The sequence below is a fragment of the Cervus elaphus genome, chromosome 17 (genome assembly GCF_910594005.1).
Source record: "Cervus elaphus chromosome 17, mCerEla1.1, whole genome shotgun sequence".
NCBI lineage: Eukaryota > Metazoa > Chordata > Mammalia > Artiodactyla > Cervidae > Cervus > Cervus elaphus.
Window position 1 is genome coordinate 58,680,118 of NC_057831.1, and position 24,064 is coordinate 58,704,181.

Consider the following 24,064-nt stretch of genomic DNA (forward strand, 5'->3'; position numbering starts at 1 on the left):
ATCACTGGCTCTGCGCCTTGCTTTCTTGATTCACCGGTGTTGACAGCCCTGCCCTTCACTGAGGGCATTTTCACCGAACGACTAAAACACGAGAATGACGTGGGCTGTCCGTCCCAAAGATGCCAATGATAAAGCTCCCCGTCCCACACGCCCTTAGCAGCGAGACCCTGACGCGCTCCCTGAGGAGGCGGAGCTCGCGTCTCGCTCCTGGCTCTGGGCGGGGCCGCTCTGAGCCACTGAGGAGGGCGGAAGTGACGTGGGGCGGTTTCCTGCCTCCCCAAAGACCACCGCTCTGTGAGAACGCCGAGCCCCAAGCAGAGACTCTGGAGGAGGAGATGCCGCGTGAAGAGGGCCAGCGGCAGAGGAACACCGAGCCACCAGGCCCGTGAGTGAAGAAGCCATCTGGGAAGTGGGTTCTCCAGCCTCGCCGGCCCCCAGGTGCCCCCATGTGGGTTAAAAAGGAACGGGACCACTGAGCCCTTCCCAAATTCCGGAACCCACCGGATTTGTTTCATGAGCAAAATAGTTGTCTTAAGCGACCATGTTTTGGTATAGTTTACTACACATGTACATAGGAAAAGATAGGAGGAAAAATTGTTATCTGCAGTCATGGACAAAAACAGATGGTCTCATTTTAACAGACCTGTTCCTAGAAGCATTTGCTGAAAATCAACACAAAATTACACATGAAATTATTTTTTAATCTTCTGCATTTACATTTAAATTTTGGAGGATTGCCCTGGTGTCCAGTGGTTAAGAAAATCCACCTGCCAATGCACAGGGGTCATGGGTTCGATCCCTGGTCTGCTGAGCTCGCAGGCCACAAATGCTTAGGCCTATGCTCTGCGTCAACAGAAGGAGAAGCCCTTGCAAGGAGAAGCCCACGGACAACAACGAGAGAGTAGCCCCTGCATGCTGCAGCTAAAGAGAGCCCTCACGCAGCAGCAAAGACCCAGTGCAGCCACAAGTAAATCTGGGAAGAGAATCACCAAATCCCATTGCAATCCAAGTACACTCATTGGTTTAGGCATCATCTCCTGGAAAGCCACATAAGCCATCCTTACTCCCAGCCAGGGTAGATGTCCCTGGCATAGCATCCATTCATGGCACCAGAGCTCAGCGCTGAGCACAACGCACTGAATTTGCCTGTTCGCTGTCTGCCCCTTGAAGGCGGGGGTCATACCCATTCCTCCTTGTAAGAGTTGAATCACAATGGCTAATGCATAAAGTATGACTGAGATAGTTCCAGCCACCTGACATATTATCTTATGTGTGCATCAATTCACTTAATGTTCACCATAGCTTTGTGGGGTAGGTACTATTATCACGCCCACTCTCCAGATGAGGAAACTGAGGTACACAGAGGCTAAGTAACTTGCCTAGTGTTACCCGGTTAAGTAAGCAGCAGAGTCTGGCTTTGAACCCAAATAGTTGGGGTGCAGAGTCCATGCTCTTGGCCATTATAACACACAACTTCTCCTTTAACATTCAGGATTCAATAAATGTTTTTGATTCAGTTAATGAATCAACAACAGAAATCAAACCCAAGCTTCTCACACAGATGAGGATTTCTGGAAGAAAAAAACCAGTGCCCTGTGAACAAAAATCAATTCTAAGAACTATACATACACATAAAAAATCCCATATAAATGCTAAGTAATGATAACAAATTTGCTACAAAGACCAGAAATAAGCCCGAATGAGAAAAGATACTCTCTACCCCTTCCTGTTTATCTGTTAGTGCTAATCTAGTCAGTAGCCACTAATATAATTACTTCAGGAAAATCTATTCTAATAGGAACCAAGGGAGGACACAGATAAATAAAGCTCACATACAAATACTGGAATCTCAAGTTCATTCACCATTCATTTCTGAAAGTGTCTCTACCAGACCTGCTGATCTGTATCATCTCTTGCCCCTTTCTCTCCATCTGGGGCAGGTTACAACAAAAGAGGAAGGAGACAAGCAAAGCTTTCCCAAAAAGCGATGCCCAGGAAAAACATGCTTGATATGCTGAGAACTGGCTGCAGTGGCCGTGACGGAACCGGGAGGCACTGTATACAAAGACTGTAGAGATGCATGAACACAAAGCCTTGTGGACCAGATTTCACACTTTTTACTGTTGCTACTTGACATGTTGTGTTCAGACCAGCAGCATCAGCAGCACGCTGGAGCTTAGCAGAATTGCAATACCTTGCAGTCTGGCCGCAGGACAACTGAATTCGAATCTGCCAACGTGGGCAGGAAAGTCTGAAAGCACTGAAAAGGACGAGACCACGTGAATGTGGGGGCGGCGGAAAGGCAGGGAGGGGGTCCGTCCTGAAGCAGTGGCTCTCTGGTCCCCCTACCCTGCCTTACCTCCAATATTCCGGCTACCTCCATTCCAAACGCCACACAGCCAGTGACCGGAAAGCTGACGGAAATGGTCACTGGGAGTGGGTGGACACCAACTCAGACTCTGTGGAGTCAAATGCAACAAACCTAGAGTCCCAGTTCCACAGGTTACTGGCTGTGATAAAAGAATTATTTAACCTGTTTGAAGCACCAATTTCTCATCTGTAATATGCGGGAAATAACCATGGTGCCTTGCATTTGCAGGAAAATTGCATGTTAGTGCCCAACACAGTGCGGGGAGCGGGAGGAGCGTGAGGTCAGAAAAGAGAGCCAGCCCTGCCTCCAACCCTCCAACCAGCCCTCTCTCTGGATCTGGAGACAGAGCAGACGGAACTATTTCATCTCCAGATGCCAGAGATCAGGACTGCTCATTTCACTTTAGATCTCAGAACCAGACTTCATTCCTCAGAACCAGAAGTGACTTAATAACACTTTCATTTTACAGCCAAGGAAGCTGAAACCCAGATAATTTAATACTTGGGACAAAACCATCTTCCTTACCAAGTTTCTCTGTCGTGGATGCCAAGGAGCAGTGTTCTAAATGCAGATCTAATTACTTCTCCTCACAAGTATCCTGAAAATGATTTGTTATACACTCAGAGAAGACAGTAGGATGGGGTGATCAGAGGCCCAGAAGACCACCTTCGAATACCGTCTCCACCACTGATTATGTGACCCTAGTAAAGTTATATACTCAAAATTTCTGGAGCTTACCCTTTCACCTGTAAAGGAGGCCCATCAGATCATCTTCAACATCATTTCTAGCTACAAGCATCACTGACTCAATGGACGTGAATTTGAGCAAGCTCCAGGACCATGGTGAAGGGCAGGGAAGCTGGGCACGCTGCAGTCCATGGGGCCGCAAAGAGTCGGACACGCCTGAGCGACTGAACAACAAGCTACAAGCAATTCAGTCCAAACGAAATGCCAATTTCTCTAAGGATGTATTTTTCAATACTGTCCACAAGATGGCAGAACACTTCCTTTAGAGAAGTCCAGCACAGTGATACAAAGGGAAGAATTCTAAGGAATTAGTACATATTTTTCAAAGCATTCAGTTTTCAACAATTTAATCATAACTGGATTTATCTTAGTGTTACTCATTCTGGTCAAGCATTTGGCCAGCAATAAGCCACATGCCATGAGAAAAGGTAAGTTGTAAAGGGCTAAATTAGGATTTTAAGGTACGAAAGTAGGAGGAGCACAGTGGGCAGACTGCAGAATGATGGAGATTTACAAGTGCAAGCTACCTGGCCACCCAAACATGACCAAACAATTTCTTAATTGCCTTCTTGACAAACTGAAGCACAAAAGGCAATTATCTACAAAATGTTTGGATATACAAATATTTAAAAAGCATTTTCACATGAAGAATCTGAAAGAGAAGAGATACATGTATGTGTATAACTCAGTCACTTGGCCGTATACCTGAAACTAACGCAACACTGTTAATCAATTATTCTCCAATATAAAATGAGAAGCTTAAAAAAAGCATCTTCACATGGAAAAGTGACACAAAATAGACAAAGAAAAAAATAATTAGATTACAAACAGAGTTTTGAATTTGAAAATGCAGAGAGATTAAACACCCTGTGCTGTCCTGAAACCAAAGAACGATGTAGAAGAATGACTGGTAAAATCAGAATAGTGTTTAGTTAACAGCTTTGTACCACTATTCAGTTTTGACAAGGACACTATGGTTATTTATGCAAAAGAAAGGGATGCTGGGTGACGGGGACAGAGGAACTCTGTGCTATCTTTGCCTCTTTTCTGTGTATCTCAAATTATCCCAAACCGAAGTCTTCATTTTAAAAATGGATAGAAAAGCAAGAGGAAAAAACAGCCAAGAAAGGACAGAAACATGGAGTTCCATAATAAACGCAGGGTTTTGTAATGGACAAAACTAATGTCCTATGCTGGTAACTTAGGGGGAAATTTAAAGTAGAAGGTAGTAGTGCACATGCAATACAACTAATAATGTGAATAAATAAAAATGACAAAGCCTAGAGAGCAGTGGGCAGCGGACAAAGGTGTCTTCTGGGCTATTAGAGATGGAATTACATGCTGCTGCAGCCTTTCTGAAAAACAATTTTGCAGTAAGTGACAGAAGCCATAAGCCGATAGCCTTTGACCTGGTAATACTGGTTTCAGCAATCCGTACGAAAGCAATGACTTAAAGGGAAAAAAAGCCACCTATTTTTATGAAGTTGTAGCTCTGCTCTGTAGTACTGGAAATTATATGACTACTGGGTGCCTAGACAGATTATGGTGCAATTAATTAAGTAGAATATTACTAATATAATGGAATAAAGAATAATAAATCTGAGAACTGTGGAAAGGAACAGGTAAAATAATTTTTTAAGAGCTCAGTACATGCAGTGTAGTATCCTGGATTAGGTCCTAGAACAAAAAAAGGGTATCAGTGGGAAAAATTGGAAAATGGGAATGAACAAAGCCTATTTTAGTTAGTAATATGGTCTCAATATTATTTTCTTACTTTGGATAATTGTCCATGATTATGAAGATGTTATTATGGGAAGATAGGTGGAAGGTAATATGGGAATTCAGTCTTGGTGACCTTTGTATAAATATATAATTATCTTAAAAGAAAAAGTTAAAAGAGCTCAGAATTATATACAAACTTATGCATACATGGCAATCAGCTAAAAAACACATTCACTGTATAAAAAAGTAGGTCAGCTCATAAAACACTGTCAGAGTTATAAAAATACTTTGCTCTTGTGGGAGGGGGGAGGTGGTGTGGGAAGAGATCATTTATGCTGGTACTTAGATTTTCACTGAACAACTGATTATCAGGATGTTTAGACTCAGAATGGCTGGAGGGAATTTTGAAGTATTCACATCCTGATGGCCTAAAAACAACTTTTATTTTTCCAGCAACTAGGTTTCATTGAGGGAGTAAGGAAGACACTTTCTCTAACAATCTATTTATTCCTCAGGGACTGTATTTAGAATTCCATCGTACATGAAATTAAATATTTTTTTTCCCCTAAAGAAAGGACACCTTCTGCTTGTTTACAAGGCACTCAGTTCCTGGGTTGCTGGCAAATTAAAAAGACTGGAAAGGGTTAACGAAAGATACCCGTTAGACACCCTTAGATCTGTGGAAAGCCTGAACGTCTGGGAGCCTAGACCTTGCCACCTCTGCCTCCTGAGGGGCCCCAGCAGTACGAACAGGCAAGGAGACACCAAGAGGCAGATGGGACCGGCCGGGGGTGGTGGCGACGGGGAAGCCCTCCAAAGTGGCCTCATCAATGTCCGTTCTAAACCAATGGACTTATTCCCAACTTGCAAAAAAATAATTTCATTTAGTGTTGTTGGAAACAGCACTGAAGGATTATCTTAAGTCTTCCCTGCAGGGCTCCCCCTGGCCCACTTCCATCGCAGGGTGGCGAGACCCTGCATCCCGAGGGGCACAGCGAGACTCCTCAGTTTCCCCAAAGGGCTCCATGTGTGGGGCTCTGCCAGCTGCCAGCCACTAGATGAGCCCCACTCCCGCCACCTCGGGCGCCCCCCGCCCCCCCGTCCTTCCTCCTGTTTCGGCCCAACTTTTATCAAAAGCCTGGTTGAAATGACACCACTGATGGATGGTCTGAAAAAACCTGTGGCCCATCCATTTCACTTCTAGACTTCACCTCTGACTCAGGTCAGACCAGAAAGCTGGTCCACACTGTCATAATTCTCCACCAATTTACTTGAAATGGGTTTGCCCTTTGCTTCCAATGAGCAAAATTCAAATTTCTCTCTCTGTGCATAAGTACGTATGTGTGTGTTCAGTCCAGTTCAGTCGCTCAGCCGTGTCCGACTCTTTGTGACCCCATGAGTCACAGCACGCCAGGCCTCCCTGTCCATCACCAACTCCCAGAGTTTACACAAACTCATGTCCATCAAGTCGGTGATGCCATCCAGCCATCTCATCCTCTGTCGTCACCTTCTCCTCCTGCCCCCAACCCCTCCCAGCATCAGGGTCTTTTCAAATGAGTCAGCTCTTGGCATCAGGTGGCCAAAGTACTGGAGTTTCAGCTTCAGCATCAGTCCCTCCAATGAACACCCAGGACTGATCTCCTTTAGGATGGACGGGTTGGATCCCCTTGCAGTCTAAGGGACTCTCAAGAGTCATCTCTAACACCACAGTTCAAAAGCATCAGTTCTTCGGCACTCAGCTTTCTTCACAGTCCAACTCTCACATCCATACATGACCACTGGAAAAACCATAGCCTTGACCAGACAGACCTTTGTTGGCAAAGTAATGTCTCTGCTTTTTAATATGCTATCTAGGTTGGTCATCACTTTCCTTCCAAGGTGTGTGTGTGTATCTATATACAGACTTCAAATATATATATGAATATTTGGAGTATATTTCTGAGGACACTGATCACATTAATTGATGGTGGCCCCTAAGTGAAGCTCCAATTGAGACTTTTTTGGGGGCAATCTAGTGAGCATGGGCTCTGGAGCCAAATCCTGACTCTGCTCTTTAACTGGCTGCTTAACTTCCTATGCTTCAGTTTCCTTATCTGCAATAATGATACTGAGTCCCTTAAATTTTTGTGAGGATGAGAGTTAACAGCAATGAAGTCTTTAGGACTATGGCAAAAAGCGAGTACTCAATAAACATTCATTATTACGAGTGTTTTATAATAGAGCCCTGGAAAATCCATTACATTCCATAAGGACCTGAGATGCTTCTACCTCATGCACAGTGCGGGCACAGAAGGCAGGGGTCTGAAACCCTTCTCTCCTCCCAACAGGCTTGGGGTCCCCAAGAGTGCCAGTGACTCTCTATAGCAGGGGGACCTTCAGAATCTAGGGTAGGGTGGGGGAGTTAGAAGCATGTGTTGTTTGCAGAAGTTCTTACAGGATTCTGAGATGCCCTTACAGGAATTCATACCATTTACTGTCAGAATCCTCAATGTAAATAATCACCAGGAGGCACAAAAATGAACCCAAAGGTCAATGTTCACAACTCTGCCAAGTCCTATATGCTGAAAAACCACACTTTTTCCTTCTCCCCAGTCTGATCTGTCCTAACTCCATCTACTGTCCCAGTACAGACAGATGCACTGATTATTCCATTATGTTTTCTGTGGCTTCTAAGTGTTCTTATAAGTCTCCTCAGATCTTTTATGGAACAAAGAAGGATATAAAATAAATAATACTATACACACACTTTTTGTTTTGAACTAAGTACGACTTCAGTTACTTATGAGAAAGCTGAGCCTCCTTATACACACAAATTCCTAACAGGTGCTGGAACAGACATGCTGGCGATAGAACAGGAGAAGATCAAGGATTCAGTAAACAATAAACTGGGGGGGGGGGGGGGCGGGTGGAGAGAAAGTGTCATCTTAGGTAACAGCTCAGCCAGGCCTCCTGTTCCTGTTACTAATTTGATCTGTGCTCTGTTCATCCTCCTCCTGGTCCCTCTCAGTCTCACACTCAGCTTTACAGACATCACTGGTCCAGCCCTTCCAGGTAAAGCAAAATAATACTGCTGCTCACCCTTCTTCCTCCGGCCTTTGCTGACAGCCCTCGTAAAACACCTGGCAGAAAAGCAAATTATTCACAGCTCACCTTCCTGTGTTACTGCGTTCCTTCCCTTCCGTACCATACAATTTATCTTTAAAGGTCAGGGTGTCAGCAGCAGACCAAGAACTTGTTCAGAACCCCACTGGCTCTGGAGCAGCCATCATCCAACCAGGATGTGCTTAGAACGAAGCTCCGCAAATTAAGAGCAACGGAGATTTCAACTGCGAGCCCTGGGATTCTCACAGAACCAATGGCAATATGGCAGCTTCCAGCCTAGGAGCCAAGGTTTTGAACCTGAGTGGTGTTCCCCACTTAACTACTGCTACAGGAACCTATTTGCTGTTTCATGCATAGACATAGATCTGCTTTGGGGTTCAGAAGAATATCTAGGTCCTGCTACATAAGATGCAAATGAAAATGTGTTTGCTATAAAAAAAAAGTATATAAAAGCTATAAAAAAGCTATAAAAAAGTATTGACATGAAGCTTTTTCCTTTCTTCTGCATTCTTTCTCTAGATTCCTAATGGTTTTTTTTTACATTTATTCAGTGTTGTGCTCTCTCGAGAATGGGGATACTTACAGGGTGAGTGCAGACCACTGCAGGCTGCTCATCCCTATAGACCATCAGCTGCTGGGCTGATGTACCATGCCCTGGCCAAGAGTGGGGAAAGTGAGCCAGGAATCCCCTTTCCCAAGGACCCACCACCCTAGCTCACAGTAAACGGACGACCCTCAGTCTATTACAACACTTGTGTTGGGGGATGCTAGGTACCTGGATTGGGGGTGGGCGGGGGCCCACGGTGTCACCCACTGAACACATCGCTATGCTGTCTGCCCAGGTTGGGCAGGTCACTCCTTGGCTCCTTCCTAAGACACTATGGAGACCGCGTGCCTGGCACAACCCTCCCCAGGCTCACACTCAGCCCCATAGAGGGGTTGAAGGCAACAGCAAGGGGTGGGTAGGGGCAGGGATAGGGAGGCTGGCAGAGCCTGAGGTGCCAAGGAAAGGGGAACAGGCAGCCGAGAAGCAGAGGTAGGGAGGTGGCAGGACTGCGCTTCAGCCAAGGCTCCAGCCCCGCAGCGCACGCTCCACCGCCTCACTGGACGTTGCTCAGAGAACACGAAGTCAAAGGCAAAAGCTTAAAGAGCATCCGGTGAGCGACTGCACAGAGAAACACAGGGCCCTGACTCAGGGATCAGCGGGCAACTGTGACAGCTCACACCAGCACCAGAAGTCCAGAGTGAGCTCACCCTCACGCCCCACACAAAGCAGGCCGGTGTTTACGAAGGGATGCACATCCACTGTGCATGTGGATGAGGCTGCCCTGCAGGAGACGGGCGTGAGGGGTCCAAGCACCTGTTCAATTCCCCTTCCTCTGCCTTACAGGGCAGAGCCTGGCTTATCTTCAAAGGCTTCTGGAGCCTACCTGTTCAAACAATAATCTTATCGCGTTGCACAAAGAACTGATGGAGTGAGATACAAGCAGAGTTGTGATGATTACAGAAACCCTCCCAAACCTAACTTGGCCAAAAGGATTTACTTTAAGTGTGAGGGAGATTAGGAACGAGAGAGGACTCAGGGATAATTGCTTATTAAGTGGCTCTGGGTTGATAGTTTGTAAAAACTGGGCCGTTATCCCAAGTCATTATTCTGATGCAAGAATATAGCCTGGTCACTGAAAGCACACTTCTTACAAACCTTAGCTTCCGGGTCACTGTTGATGCTACAAGAATCATCATCATCGGCATGTGGAGCGTTTCTAGAAAGAAAAACAGAAAATGGGACTTAGGATTCTACTGCAATCTCCAGCTGCACAAAGCCACACCTCATGGCGGGTGCATCCAACGCCCTACCTGAGTTTCAAGGATGCATAGCGCAGGGTGGCTCCTTCAAACTCTTTTAAACTGGGGTCCGGATTGACTGTGGCCGCGTGCAAATCCTAGAGGAAATGAGATCCCTGTTAATGCAGAAAGGCAGAAGGCCTAGCATGCGGCCTCAGATATCAGAGGGGGGAGAGGTCCTCCCAGCGCGAGGCAGAGATTGTACGTGAGCTCAGGCAGAAAAAAAGGCATGCATGGGCTGCTGATGCCGGCTCAGTGCAAATGCCGGTTCTTAAAAGACAGTAGGAACCTGGGGCGACCAGTCTGAAGTCATTCACAATGGGAGACATCAAAAAAAGCGACCATGTGTGAGCCCCACCGCCTGAGCCAGAAGCCCCTCAGTCCGTCCCTGCGGAATGCGTGATGTTCACAAAGAAGATGCAGCCACAGCCATGCAAAAAGGACAAAATATTGAATGAGCTAAAATCTGACCATATACTTGCCTTCCAAATGTCACTATTAATCTTTCCCCCATTCAGAACAGCAAAATCACTCCATGGCTGTTTCTAGACATGTAATTATTCACATAGGAAAAAGCACATTGATTTAAAAAAAAAAAGAAAATAATAAAAGGTAGAAAAGGAAAGAAAAGAAAAGAAAACACACACACACACAAGACACTGTGGTTAGCATTGATATTCACAGATGGGTTAGGGAACAAATTCACTCTGACAGCAACACGTAGCTTGCTCTCCCTAGATCCACATCGTCACTAGAGGCCCAGGGCAGGGGGGCGCTTTAATTACTTACCAAGACAAATGGCTGAATGTTATTACCAGACAGTAAAGTTACTATCTACATGTGGTCTTAAAAGCACACAATATGCATCAAAGTATTAAAGGCCTAGCATACCTAATTCCGTAAGAATTTTTTCTCTTCTATTGACCAAAAGAACTGTTTTCTTGAGGTATGCTGGTCAATGAGCTGGTTGAAAACTGGGGAGTGTCCATAGCTAGCGGCATAACAAAACTAGGGGCCAAATTATCTCCACTTAGGAAAAAAACAATAATAAAGGAGGGTAAGGAACCCTGCCTGACCTCATCTTGCTGAGATTTAATCTAATAAAAAGAGTCTAGACAATCTAATGTAAATTCCCCTCATTCATACAAAGCTCTACCTCCTTGCCACCCAAGCCTCTTCACAAATTAATATTCGATCACAAAATGCTTTCCTAAACATAGTTATAGGACAAAGCGTGAAGCCTTGCCTTGCTGGCAAACCTCTTACAATAGACCTAGAATCTAAACAACTCCTTCCTTTATTAACCTTGGATAACATGGGAACAACTTTTTTCTTTCTACTCCATTAACTGAATATTCAAATATTTTCCATGTGACGTTTGGGGAATTAAATGACACTAATAAGACACCCAGGTATACTCTCATGAACTTGTTCCACTGATTTGTCAGGCAGATCTCTTTTCTTGAATAAGCCAACAGGAGAAACTCTTCCACTAAGTAACTTTTCAACTAAAGTTCTTTGAAAATGAGATGGTAGTATTGACCCATAGCTTCGGCACACAATGAATACAATTTTCAAAGCCACTCAGAACAGAAGTGGCTGAGTTCAAATGTCCCGGGTGTTGACAAATGCATTTACTTGGCTCTGAAGGCCTCTCTATGGGAAAAATCATCGCAAATTTGGATCTATCATCACTGCACAGCTGGTGTTACTGTTGCTTTCTTTTCTGGATTAGGCAGCTGACCTGCAGTTTTTTAAACTTAGACCACTGTGTCTATTTATTTTTTAAAATGATCTCTTTTACTGAGCACAGAACAGGAAAGTTGTCCAGCCCCCCACCTCTTTCCTCACTCCATCCTCCAAAAAGTATTCGGTTTTCACTGAGGAGAAAATACTACAGGAAAATCTTCAACCTGTCAGTTGGGGGGACCTGTGAACCCCCTAACATGGGTGTGGGGTTTTGTGTTCTACCCCTAACTGCATTCTTGTGAAGAAAATTTTTAAAAAGGCACGTGTCTGACAAAAGTAATCTGAAATCAGAAATCATACTCCAAAAACACTGTGTTGGGATTATAGAGAGTGAAAGAAGAGCATTTTTAAAAGCAAGTATTCAGAAAAGGCTCTGGCATTTAATCAGACATTTCTTTGTACGCGTGTGTTTAAATTTTTTTACATTTATATTTACTCTTTGGATGCAGGAGTCCCTGCAAAGTAGAAGTTGATTATGTGTCCAAGACTATATGAATTCAGCTCTCATGCTACGGGGACATAAGTCAACGGGCAAACTTCCTACAATCACCTTTCATAGATTTAAATAAACAAAGGTGATATACAGTGATTTTGCAAAATCTTAAAATAACATGTAAGTATTCCTAAATAAACCCTTTAGCACGGAACTCAAGCAAAGAAAAATGGAAACTAGTGTTATTTACTATGAACAAGCCAGTCTTTTTTTCCTTCCTAAATTTAAAATTTTCACTGACAATGAAGATGAGAAATGTTCTCCTTCATGTAAGTGACCATAATTTTTCTTTTTTAAAATCAAGGGCAAAAATAAATAAATAAATAAATAAATAAAATCAAGGGCAATGAAGGACAAAACAACTTGCCTTAAATTTTAAGAACGATATCGCCTATTCATCTGTTTTTTTTTTTTTTTGATGAAGAGAGAATACACCATTTTAGCTAGTAATTTAAAGAAAAAAGAAACCAACAGAGATGCTTGGGTTCTACAGAAAGTCTGTAGTTTGGGTGATGGCAGTGAGGGATGAAAGAAAAGAGAAAGATAATAAAAGGGGAAAAGGCAGGTGGCGTAACATGCCCTAGGAAAGACAGACACGGGATAGAGATAAAGGGGGACAGAGAGCACCCTCCGTGAGCAACAGCCTCTACCTGATCATCTCTCAGGAAAGCAGCTGAAGGGCCCTGCACAGCTGAGAGACGCTGGTGTCAGCATCGTGGTGGGCACACACTCTCCTGGTGCTTGCCATGACCCTGGCCAGGCTGCAGCAGCCCTCATCCTGATTATGGTGATCACGCTCAGGTCTGCGAGAGCCCCAAAATCTGAGCTCTGGGGGACTGACCTGGCACCTGCTGTGACCCTTCATGACCTTTCAGCATGGTGCTCTTCATAACCCCTTAAGGCAATCTGACTGTATTAAACTTCAACTGCTGAGAGCTTTCTTCTTCCAGATTTCTCTTCCAGGATCTTAGAAAGCAGTTCCTCAAACCAAACAAAAATGATGCACTGTCCTTCTGCTGGAAGAAAACTAAGAGTTGATCCTTTGACAAGGTCAACAGAGTTTTCCCGGGGATGAGGTCCAAGGGGATGAGAAAGTCCCTGGAGGTGCTATGAACGTCTCTATGAAGTGGTATCAACATGCAAACTGGAGCGAAAGAGTGAAGGGCTGAGCCCGCTGACGGCTGGGCGGACAAGAAAGCACATGAACATTCCACAGTGGTCTTGATGAAGCCACGATCACCTCACTTCCGCATGCTCTTCAGAAGCTATGAAGTCAACACGGCCGTCCGGGAAGCTCGGGTCCAAACGCTGCCTCTGCCCTCACCTGCTCTGTGACTCAGTCCCCACACATCAGACAGGGCTAAAGAGACTCCCCACCGGGCGCGGATGCCAGGAGGTCAAGAGCGTGAGCCCTCAGCGCAGGGGCTGGCTGCCCGAAGGTGCCCAGGAAACAGCACTGTCCTTGTCCTATACTCTTGCCATGGAGAAAATAAATAAAGGCATTTAAGAGCAAAATGTTTGAGAGCCCAAAGACTAGAGAGCATTATCAGTTATGCTTTATAATCCTCTTCTGTCAAGATCTGAGCTGTGGTCTTGATCATAAATGGCAGAGCACCTGGAATTCTGAATAGGCCACTCAGTGTTAATGAGCACTGTATCCATGTACATGGGTTTATTTTTTCCTTCTTTTAAAACTGCTTTCTATGTTTTGTTGGACGCAACACTATCAAAAGAACAGTTATGGTTTGTCACGCAAACATAATACAAGCAGTTTTTTAAAAAAAATCTAACTAGGAAACAGATTGACAAATGCTTGTGGAATTAAATTAGTCTGCGTGAGAAGCAGCACAGTTTAGAAACTATAAACCAGAGAAAAATCAGGAGAGTTTGGGCTCTAGTGCCGGCTCTGTGGCTACAGTAAGTCAGCGAAGAGCTCCCTCCTGCTACGAAGCCAGTTTATTCCTTCATTCAGCAAATATTTAATGAACGTTGCCACATACCAGGCACAGGCCAAGTGCTGAGGATGCAAGATGAGGGGGGTAGGTCCCAATCCCTCAAAAAGGGAGGCTGACATGCCTCAAGTAAGAATACTACAAAGAGACACAATGCAATGAAGATCAAAGGGCTCAGAAAGTAGGCAAACGAGAGCAATGATTCCCAGGAGATGCTAAGATGAGGCCAAAGTATTTAAGCAGAAGTGACACATAAATAAAAACAGACTAGATTCACTAGAAGACCAGCTTTTGTAATCCCTCGGCATAAAATTTCCTGGAAAGCATAAGATTTTTTTTTCCCCCCTTTTTTGGAAAAGTGCAAGTTGTTCAGCTGTGTCTAACTCTTTGAACCCCCATGGACTATAGCCTGCCAGGTTCCTCTGTCCATGGAATTCTCCAGATAAGAGTAATGGAGCCATTCCCTTCTCCAGGGGATCTTCCCAACCCGGGTTTCGAACCTGGGTCTCCTGCATCACAGGCAGATTCTTCACCATCTGACCCACCAGGGAAGCACCCCTCCTTTTGGGGGTGGGGCAAAAGCATGTGATAAAGGCAGATTCTCAGGCCTCAGCCTTAGAAAGTCTAGTTCAGTGGCCTAGGGTAAGACCAAGGAGTCAGCATGTTCTGCAAGCCCCAGAGGTTACCCTGGCCACAGTCCTTGGTTCAGTGGGCTGAGAAATACTGCCATAGCATTCACTAGCCCCTTCTCGAAGGTTCCTGCCAGTTCTGAAATATCAAGGCTCCGTGAACAGGTCAAGAAGCTCAGGAAAATGATGACAGACCGGTCCCTTTATGTTGCCGTCTTCTCAATGGACGTGAAAATCCTCAGGTTCTAAAGCAACGCTTGGACGCTGTTCTCCTGGGGACTTAGCTGCACAGGCCCCTCCCAGACGCCAGGAGTGATGCAGCGGGAACACAAAGAGACCACAGTCCCGAAACGACTGGGCCCCCCGTGCTCTGCGGCCACTTTTCCCTCCTTGCCCTTATTCTTAAGGAACTGGGAACGCCTTCAGCTGGGAAGAGTCTAGGGAAGACTTGCTCACGGGCCAACAGTTACTCATTAAAATATTTTGTGGAGCTCCCTCTTCTCTCTAAGACGCAACATCTAAGTCAGTTGGAACAAACTGATGGATTAGGGGGAGACCATCGCTGGGCCAAATTTCAGCGGCAAGTGCTTCCCGTCCAGTTTATAAACTTGCAAAAATACTGCTGGCGTCTGCAGAGGAAACACTATGCGTTGCACTTAACACTTCCCTGGTGAACTTTGGAATGTGAAATGTACGATTTTCAAACTGTAAGGAAGCCTTCAGTCCTAGGCTTTTGTGAAGCTTAGTCAACAGATTTGGCACTTACTTTTTTTTTTAAGCCAGCTCAGGAAAAAGCTGTATAAAAACATGCATTTCTAACACGACACATTACAAGTTTCTTCTCACCCTTGACGTTTTGCTCTCTCTCATGTTTCCAAATTAGTCAAGAAATGTCATTAGAGAAATAACCATTTTTTCTCAACTGTTATTAGCACCTGCGGCTGAGTACCAAAGAATTGATGCTTTTGAACTGTGGTGCTGGAGAAGACTCTTGAGAGTCCCTTGTACAGCAAGGCAATCAAAGCAGTCCACCCTAAAGGAAATCAACCCTGAATGTTCACCGGAAGGACTGATGCTGAAGCTGAAGCTCTAATACTTTGGCCACCTGATGCAAAGAGCCGACTCATTGGAAAAGACCCTGATGTTGGGAAAGACATAAGGCAGGAGCAGAAGCAGATGACAGAGGATGAGGTGGTTGGATGGCATCACCAACTCAATGAACATGAGTTTGAGCCAACTCCAGGAGACAGTGAAGGACAAGGAAGCCTGGCATGCTGCCGTTCATGGGGTCGCAAAGAGTCAGACACGACTTAGCAACCGAACAACACCACAATGTTATGAAAAGAAGTCATTTCCTAGAGGGCTCTGCATATGTAACCACCCTCCCCTGGAGTGAGATGAAGACATCCAAGGCTCTCCAAAGCCCCTGATAAACACAGGGTGAAGCCTGGGGTGAGGCCAGGGACCAGCACACCTCCACTCAGGCTTGACTCCACCAGGGGGTAGGGGTGTAATTCTGGGTAAGCTCCCTCACGTCTCCATGTGGGTTCTCAAATATAAAAAAGGAATGACAACTATCGTACAGATACATAGGGCTTTCTGAGGAGTAAGGAGATAAGCCATGAAGCTGGTGTTGTAAATACTTGACTTCCCTTAGCGCCTCTGCTTTAATATCCTTGTCAGCACCTGGGAACAGGGAAGGCTGGGTCTCCCCCAACCTCTTCTCTCTACTACCTGCTTATCCCTCTGCCCCTAGGATTTCAATGTACTGCCTTTTATATCTGCTTGGTTCTTTGACTCTGTGGATGGCCGTATGCACAGGGAGCAATGTGTATGAAGCAAACAATCGAAAGGTTGATCTGAAGAACATCATCCCACTGGTCTATTAAAGTGCTGGGTATGAGCCTGTCTCTGAAATGTCAAAAAGCTACACATCTGTTAACATGTGTCTTGGAGGGATAAGACTTTATCCAACATGATGGCTACAGAAGAGAGGAACAGAGCCAACTTCAAGGTGGAAATTCACCCAGTAATGGGGCAGACCACAGGATCTGGAATTGAGAACTGGGCATCTGCCCACCCTGACCTGGTTACTCAGCTCACTGAGTCCCAGTTACCTCTTAAAAGTGGGAAACAGAAGAGCTGTCTTCTCTGCCACATGAAGAGTCTTAAAGGGAACAAATGAAGTGACATTTATGAAAATATCCTGAAAGCTACAATAAGTCATGAGTAGCCACTGGGAGGCTGAACAGTGCAGATGTGATGGAAATACTGAATTCCAGGAGAGGAACTGGGTGGGCAGGCAGGCAGGCCTTGGGACACAGTTTGAGCTGGGAGGCGGGGGCTGGGCAGTGGGGGGGGTGGGGGGGAAGCAGGCAAGGTCCGGGGCAGAGCAGGTGACAGTGGGTGTCAGAAGGAGGCTCAGGGATGTGAATGTGGACTCTGCCACCTGATCATCTTCCCCGAGGTCAGCAGCCCACCTGCGCTGCTTCCCGAGACTTTATGCAGAAAATATGAAAACAAAAAGTCTTCCACGTTAATCACAGAAGCAAAACATCTGAGCCACTTAAACCCCAAGATGCCCACCTTGGGCCTCACCCCACCCACGCCGCAGCCTCAGGATGCGGGCTTCAGGACAAACTTCATTTCTTCCATATACGGAAGACGAGAGGCTCGCTGAATGGAAACAGTCTCTCAAAGTCAGTCTGATCATCTCACCTCTGGACAAAGAGAAAGCAGGTGGGCTGAAATCTCAGAGCCAGGGAAGCCCCGTGAGGAGAGCTCTGGCCTGGAATTCAGGAGGATTTGGGAACCCTGAGTTCTAGACCCAGTGTGGCTGCTGGTCACTGGCCTCTCTGCCTTGGCTTCCCTGTCTGTGATGGACGGACACTGGTGCCAGATGCCCCCTTCCCACCCTGGCATTCTCAGCCTGCAGGGCTCTCCCTGGAGGTGAGGATGGTAAAGGGGTGCAATAGGAGAGTCTCTAACAGAGATGCCAAGCAGTGCAGGGGAAGATGAGAGAGGACCTCTGCATCTCACTGAGGGCCCAGGGGTGTCCGGGTCCACTCGGCTCCTGGGAGCCGCTCTGAGGTCCAGGGAGAAATGCCAAGAGGCACCTGGGCTGGCATGGAGGAGGACTCCACTTCCTGGTAGGCTGAAGTTGGTTCATCTCCACCTCCCTGCACACCTCACACAAGGTGAATAAAAGACTGAATGGGATTTGCTCTGGGAGGAGGAATATTATGCTAATAAAAAAAATGATCAACATTGCTCAGTGATAAGCAATGAAATCCTAAGTGGTTCAGTGTAACTGAAGCGGGTGTCTGACCATCAGGGCCCCGTACCAACAAACCGAAGCCCCAGTCTATCAACAGGGGGTTGTAGCTCGCCCTAACCGGCACTTGAAAGATGGAGAGTGTGAGGCCCAGGTGGAGTGAGTGAGATGCTGAAGCCCAGCAACAGCAAGAATGTGGTTGGAATGTAGGTCTTCCTGCCTCCTAGAGAAGAGCAAGTAAATAATGGAAGATGTTGTTTACTTTTAAAGACAGGAAGGGTAATAATAGCAGCAAATACGTAGAGAGGCTTTCGGGTAAGAGATACAGTTCAAATTCCTTCCATGTCCTCAAAGTAAAAGAAAATAAGTTGTTTAAAGAACAAAATAAGACTGTGGTCAGGGAAAAGGCAGAAGTGCCTGTGTACCAGGAATCAAATCTCTTTTCTCAAAAAAAAAAAAAAAGGAAAAAAAAAAGCCATTACTTAACTGTGACCTTTTCCCACTGTAATTCTCTTGAATATTTTGTTATCAGGATTTACAAAGGTTCACTGCAGGAGTTTCCATATTAACAACTATCATGATGGAATTTTTTTTAATGCCTCAATTCTTTGTTTAAACATCAGATTTCTTCCTCAGGGATAGAACAAATTTCTGCTGCTAATTATGTCTAAAATAATGTCACTTCTGCTAAATAAACAGAATCCTCTTTTTTTATTAGGAATTAAGCATTTAAGGGTTCTCAAGGGTTATTCCTGCAGACATTCTCTCCGTGCAATCAAATGAGCCCATGGATATTAATAAGATGTGCGGTAATTATAACACGTCAGGCCAAGAGACGCTCTTCCTTCTGTAAATATTTTATGGAACCAGCAGTGTGAAGTGGTACCTACAGAGTCAAGTACTGCCTCAGTGCGCCCCAGGGAATCTTAACCACTTCTCATTAATCAGCCTCTCTTACTTTCTGTACCTGGAATGGTATTTAAAGAGACCAAAAGCCATTAGAAAATAAAAAGATCCCTGAAAGATGATATTAACACTATTCACGAAGAGGAAGCATTTCAGAGGTTTCAAATGCAACATGCATAAAAATCGGAATGCTTACCTTGATGACCTGTTGGGGCAGAAGCAATGAGTCTAAAGAGAAATCACAAGTTACATCCACTCTACTAAGGATTAAAAAGACACTCCATTTTACCTCGTTCTCTGGGGTGGGAGATGACGTTACAGAACTAAGGGACCCTTTCCTTGAACCCTGAAGATCTGCTGGGATGGAGACAGGGCGTTCCCACTGAGTCGTCCCTGTTGGTATGTGCCAGTAATAGGTCCCAGCGATGTCACTGACTCTCTTCCAGCCAGGTGGCAAATCTGGATCAGTCTGAAAGGAGTGGTCACTCCATATATCTGCTAGAAAATGGAAGAGAACAGAGAGAAAGAGAGAGAGAGAGAGAGTTGGTTTTATTAAAAGAAGAAACAACTACAGTCTCCTGGTCTTAGTTCCAACAGTGAGAAGAATTCCGCAGGCAGATGTGTCCATGGCCCAAATGAGAACTAAAGCCATCTCACAAACACCAAGGATGGTAAGAAGGAGAATACAGAAAGGAAGAGAGAACTGGACGGTTGACACTTGATAACATGGATATAAAAGGGCCCATTATCGTCATTTTATAGTTCCAAGGACCCTATGAACAGGCTAAAGCTCCATTAGTCAGAATCAACTACTCAAACAAAATTTGCAAGATTACAAACAAAATCTACTGAACCCCTTTGTAAATTAGTAAGATTTACTGTTTGGGATCACACCCTCAGCAATGAGTACAATTCTAATTTTCTTTGCTTTCTGGATGAGTTGCTGGATTTATGAGTACTGCACTTGTTATCTTTGCTTTAACAACTCCTCCCATTTGATGGTAAAACATCTAAAAGCAGCCATGTCTTTGTAACACTCTGGAATTCCAAACTGTACACAGAAGATTCCCAGAGCAGACAGACTGAAACAGCCTCGGAATTCAAAAAGGAACTCTAAAAAACAGACCAGTAATGTAAATACAGGAAGGAGCGTAGTGTGGAACACAATAGAGAATGGCGGGGACTGTGGCAAACCGGTGAAAGTCACTCAGTCGTGTCCAACTCTTTGCAGCCCCACGCACTATACAGCCCACAGAATTCTTCAGGCCAGAATACTGGAATGGATAGCCTTTCCCTTCTCCAGGGGATCTTCCCAACCCAGGGATTGAATCCAGGTCTCCCACATTGCAGGCAGATTCTTTACCAGCTGAGCCACAAGAGAAGCCCAAGAATACTGGAGTGGGTCGCCTATTCCTTGTCCAGTGGACCTTCCCAACCCAGGAATCGAACTGGGGTCTCCTACATTGCAGGAGGATTCTTTACCAACTGAGCTATGTGGCAAACCAGTAAGCATGTACAAGTCCAAAGGCCTTTACATTAAAAAAATAATTCTTTAGGCACTGTGTGTGTGTGCAGGGTCGGGGTGGGGGGGGACAGGGTGGGACAAATAAAATATATTTACTGGGCAATTTCTGCCATCTCTGGACCATATCAATATTTTATTAGTTTACTGGATAATTATTTGCTTTTAAATATCTCATTTTGGGCTTTCTCATAAAATGGGCTAAAGTGCTAGAGAAGAGAGGAGAGAACAGGAAGCACAGTAAGAAATCCATAGAGAGAGGCACGATGGAGAAATTGCAAGCAGCTGGATGAATATACATAGGTAGGAAAACATAATCAATTTGCACTCTACATTTGGGGATCACTTTATTCTAAGGAGAAGCCCTTTCCGATGTGTCATTCATAAGAGTCTGGAGCCAGTACACGAACTCAAAGAAAGTAGGCTGGCCTTGCCCTGTGCGAATGTCACCACATCAGGTCACTGAGACTGCTACCATCGCAAGATGAGAAAAAGAAGCCAGACAAAGAAGCTGATTAAGACGACGACACAGATGTGCATTCATGAGGGTGTTTGGCAACCCAGCATTTGCTTTTCTCATTTAAATCTGTCAGAGGCAAGACTGCTGCTTTTCTCAAATTATGATGGAAACTTCCCCTCCCCCTACAGGAAATTAAGCATGATTAAATAATTTCAAGTTACCCACATCTTTCACAAACAACTTGAAACAAATATGTGCATACACTCCTCTGTCTTGTCTCCTTATTAGGGGGTGTGAGGGTTGTTTCTGCTGTTGTTTTATCGTCAGTATTTCAACTAGGATGGGGAAAAAATACACAGGTCTTGGGAGTCAGTTGGAGAAAACCCTACCAAAGGTGTCCCCTTCTCGAATTCCAGCAGCTCACAGACAACAAGCTCAAGATGGTAACTAACAAAAGAACAAAAGGAGGACGCCAGTAAGCATTTCTGTGGTTTTTAAGGTCCGAGGGCCTGAATTTACACATGTCCTGGTTGTCTGTACAGCTGGGACACTAGCACCCATGAAGAACAGCTACCTGCCACATGAGCTATGAGAACACGATACCACGTCAGACCAGCGGGAGATACCAAGGTCGGCAGCCTTCTAGTTTGGCTGTCTGAGGTGATGGAAAGGGGCCTGGGGCTACAGGGCAGGAATTGGGTTGTTCGGTCTTCAATCAGACCCAGTCACTTATATTTGGTTTAAATGCTGAGTTTCTGCTGACATTTTGTTGGAATAAAAATTCAGTTCAGTTGCTCAGTCGTGTCCGACTCTGTGACCCCATGGACCGCAGCACGCCAGGCCTCCCTGTCCATCACCAACTCCTGGAGTCCACCCAAACCCAGGTCCATTGAGTCACTGATGCCATCCAACCATCTCATCCTCTGTCGTCCCCTTCTCCTCCTGCCCTCAATCTTTCCCAGGATCAGGGTCTTTTCAAATGAGTCAGCTCTTTGCATCAGGTGAATAAAAATTAGAAGGGGGTTATTTCATTGCTAAAAATTGATGATGAGATGATGATGGAGGAAGTGAGGTGGGAACGTTTACAATACAATTAGCAATTAGCAGCTCAGAGCCATTTAGAGAATCCCTTCCACATCACTCTATACTGGTTGTAAGGAATGTAAGTCCCATGAGGGCAGGCAGACAGCATCCCTGTCAGGTTCACCATCCTATTCCCAACACCTAGCATAGTAGGTGTTCAATAACAACGAGCCGGATGAATGGTGGAGAGATGGCAGATGGATGGATAGACAGATGGGGTAGACAGAAGAAAGGAAGATAGGAAAGAAGAATGAAGAGAGGAGGAGGGAGAAATAAATGAATGAAGTCCCAAATGATGGGAATTGAACTTGGCAAGAGAGGAATCCTGAAGAAATCAGTTCTGTGCAATCTCATAAAACTGAGCAACTTCACAGTTGAGCAACTGTGCAACTCCGGAAAATGAGCTTCTCATTAAGAGCAACGTATACTTCCTTTGATGGTGTATGTGAATGTTCTTGTGGACAAAAAGAAATAAGATGTGATAAACTGGGAAGAGTTCTGAGCTGGAGTTGAGATTGTGTTTCTTTTTTCATTGATAGGTTCCAAAGGGATCGTAAGAAACATGCCTTCTGAGGCACGTCAGTGCCACTACCCTTCATTTTGTTTAATCTTCAAAGCCCCGATTTGCTTAGTTCTCCGATATAGAACTATATGCACATTTAGATAAGTACCCTGGACCTTATTCAATAGGTCGGTGGTTTCCAAATGTTATTAGATTAGGAGGAAGGACAGGGTTGCTGGCAGGTGGAACTCCAGGCCTGTCCAGAGTCTTCTGACCGTGCACACTAAGTCGTTTCAGTCCTGTCCGACTCTGTGACCCCACGGACTGTAGCCCAGCAGGCTCCTCTGTCCATGGGATTCTCCAGGCAAGGATACTGGAGTGGGTTGCCATTCCCTTCTCCAGGGGATCTTCCCGACCCAAGGACTGAACCTGCGTCTCTTACATCCCCTGCATCGGCGGGCAGGTTCTTTACTGAGAGTGCCACCTGGGAAGCCCCTTTTGACCATAGCAGCACCATTTTTACCTGTTTTAAATAATGGTCTTGTATGTATGATTTTCCTTGAAAAAACAGGGATCAGTTAATGCTCACATCAACCCCGCCAGAAGGCAAGGACAGTGCAGCCAAGATAGGAAGTCAGGCTTTGCGGTTTAAACCCCAGTTCTCTTAATGCTGCCATGAAGTTCTCAGGGGCTGGTAATGACAGCCCTGTTAACAGGAGTAAGAAGCCGCAGGCGCGGATGCGGACTGTGGGCTGACCACCCAGCCCCTCCACTGCAGGAGTTCACGGCGTGTCCGCTGCGGCCTATGGAGGATACACCACCGTTACCCCATGTCTAAGGCCACAGAGGACAGCAGCTTGGTTTAAACCCAAGGGGGTCAACTAGGTCCCAATGTAGAAATGGATGCTGTTTTTTCAGAGACCTGAGTAAGATCAGTTATAGTCAGCTTGGGGGAATTTAGAACGTGAGTATATGGGGATGGGGACAAAAGAAAGAGCACAATGGCTTCGAGTCTGAGGCCTGCTGACCTGACCAGGGTTATGGAGCTGGTAACTGACCACGCCAAGGTCCAGCCTGGAGCCTGGGTACATCAGTGCCAGGACACTTCCACTGTAGGCTCTGCGTAGGGGCCTCCCTCCTTCACCTCCCTCATTAAATCTGCATCCAGTAAACTGAGGCCACCTCAGCTGGTCTGTGGATCTGCAGCCTCTCCCGTTAGAAGCCTGAGCTTCAACTTCCACCCCCAGACACACAGCGGAGGCTGAGATCCCACTTGTTTCCCCCCCGCCCTTCCCTACAGGATCTCACACCTAAGAAGCTTTATGGTCTTCTGTCCTGTCATCACCGCATCCCTGCCTCTTACTGAAGGTGCCTTCAAGGAGAAGAGGTTCAGTGGTAGGAGTGGAAAGGTACAGGCATCCTTTCCAAGTGGCCCACTTCGTTGTGTGTGGTTCTGTCCCAGAAGCAGGGCCTGCAAACCAGAGTGTAAAAATAGCAAGGCTGAGAGCCCCAAGAAAGTCCCTCTTGTGCTGGGCATCTCTTGGGCCAAGAGCCATACTTGGCCTGGGAACAAGGGGCCTGTCTGTGAGCGGCAAGGAGCCGCCCCTCCAGCCGCCTTTGGGCGCCAGTGCGCTGGGCTGGCTCCACCCCTGCGACTGGGCTCTCCTCCGCAGTTGGGTCTGTGAGTGAGGCAAGCCAGCCTCTCCT

The 24,064-nt window shown here is 45.7% G+C and overlaps 1 protein-coding gene across 15 annotated transcripts in view; it reads right to left on the reverse strand.

Annotated features, from left to right (window-relative positions):
* Window positions 1-24,064, reverse strand: part of APBB2 (amyloid beta precursor protein binding family B member 2) — a 362,842-nt gene that overhangs the window by 93,315 nt on the left and 245,463 nt on the right. For 9 of the 15 annotated variants that reach the window (XM_043871215.1, XM_043871213.1, XM_043871210.1 and 6 more), the window contains 4 exons: window positions 19,080-19,288; window positions 10,270-10,332; window positions 9,800-9,885; window positions 9,645-9,705 (listed from right to left, as the gene is read on the reverse strand). In XM_043871215.1, the coding sequence (XP_043727150.1) occupies window positions 9,645-9,705; window positions 9,800-9,885; window positions 10,270-10,332; window positions 19,080-19,288 (419 nt within the window). The remainder of the gene's footprint in view (window positions 1-9,644; window positions 9,706-9,799; window positions 9,886-10,269; window positions 10,333-19,079; window positions 19,289-24,064) is intronic. The other 6 variants (XM_043871214.1, XM_043871217.1, XM_043871222.1 and 3 more) reach the window with 3 other exon arrangements.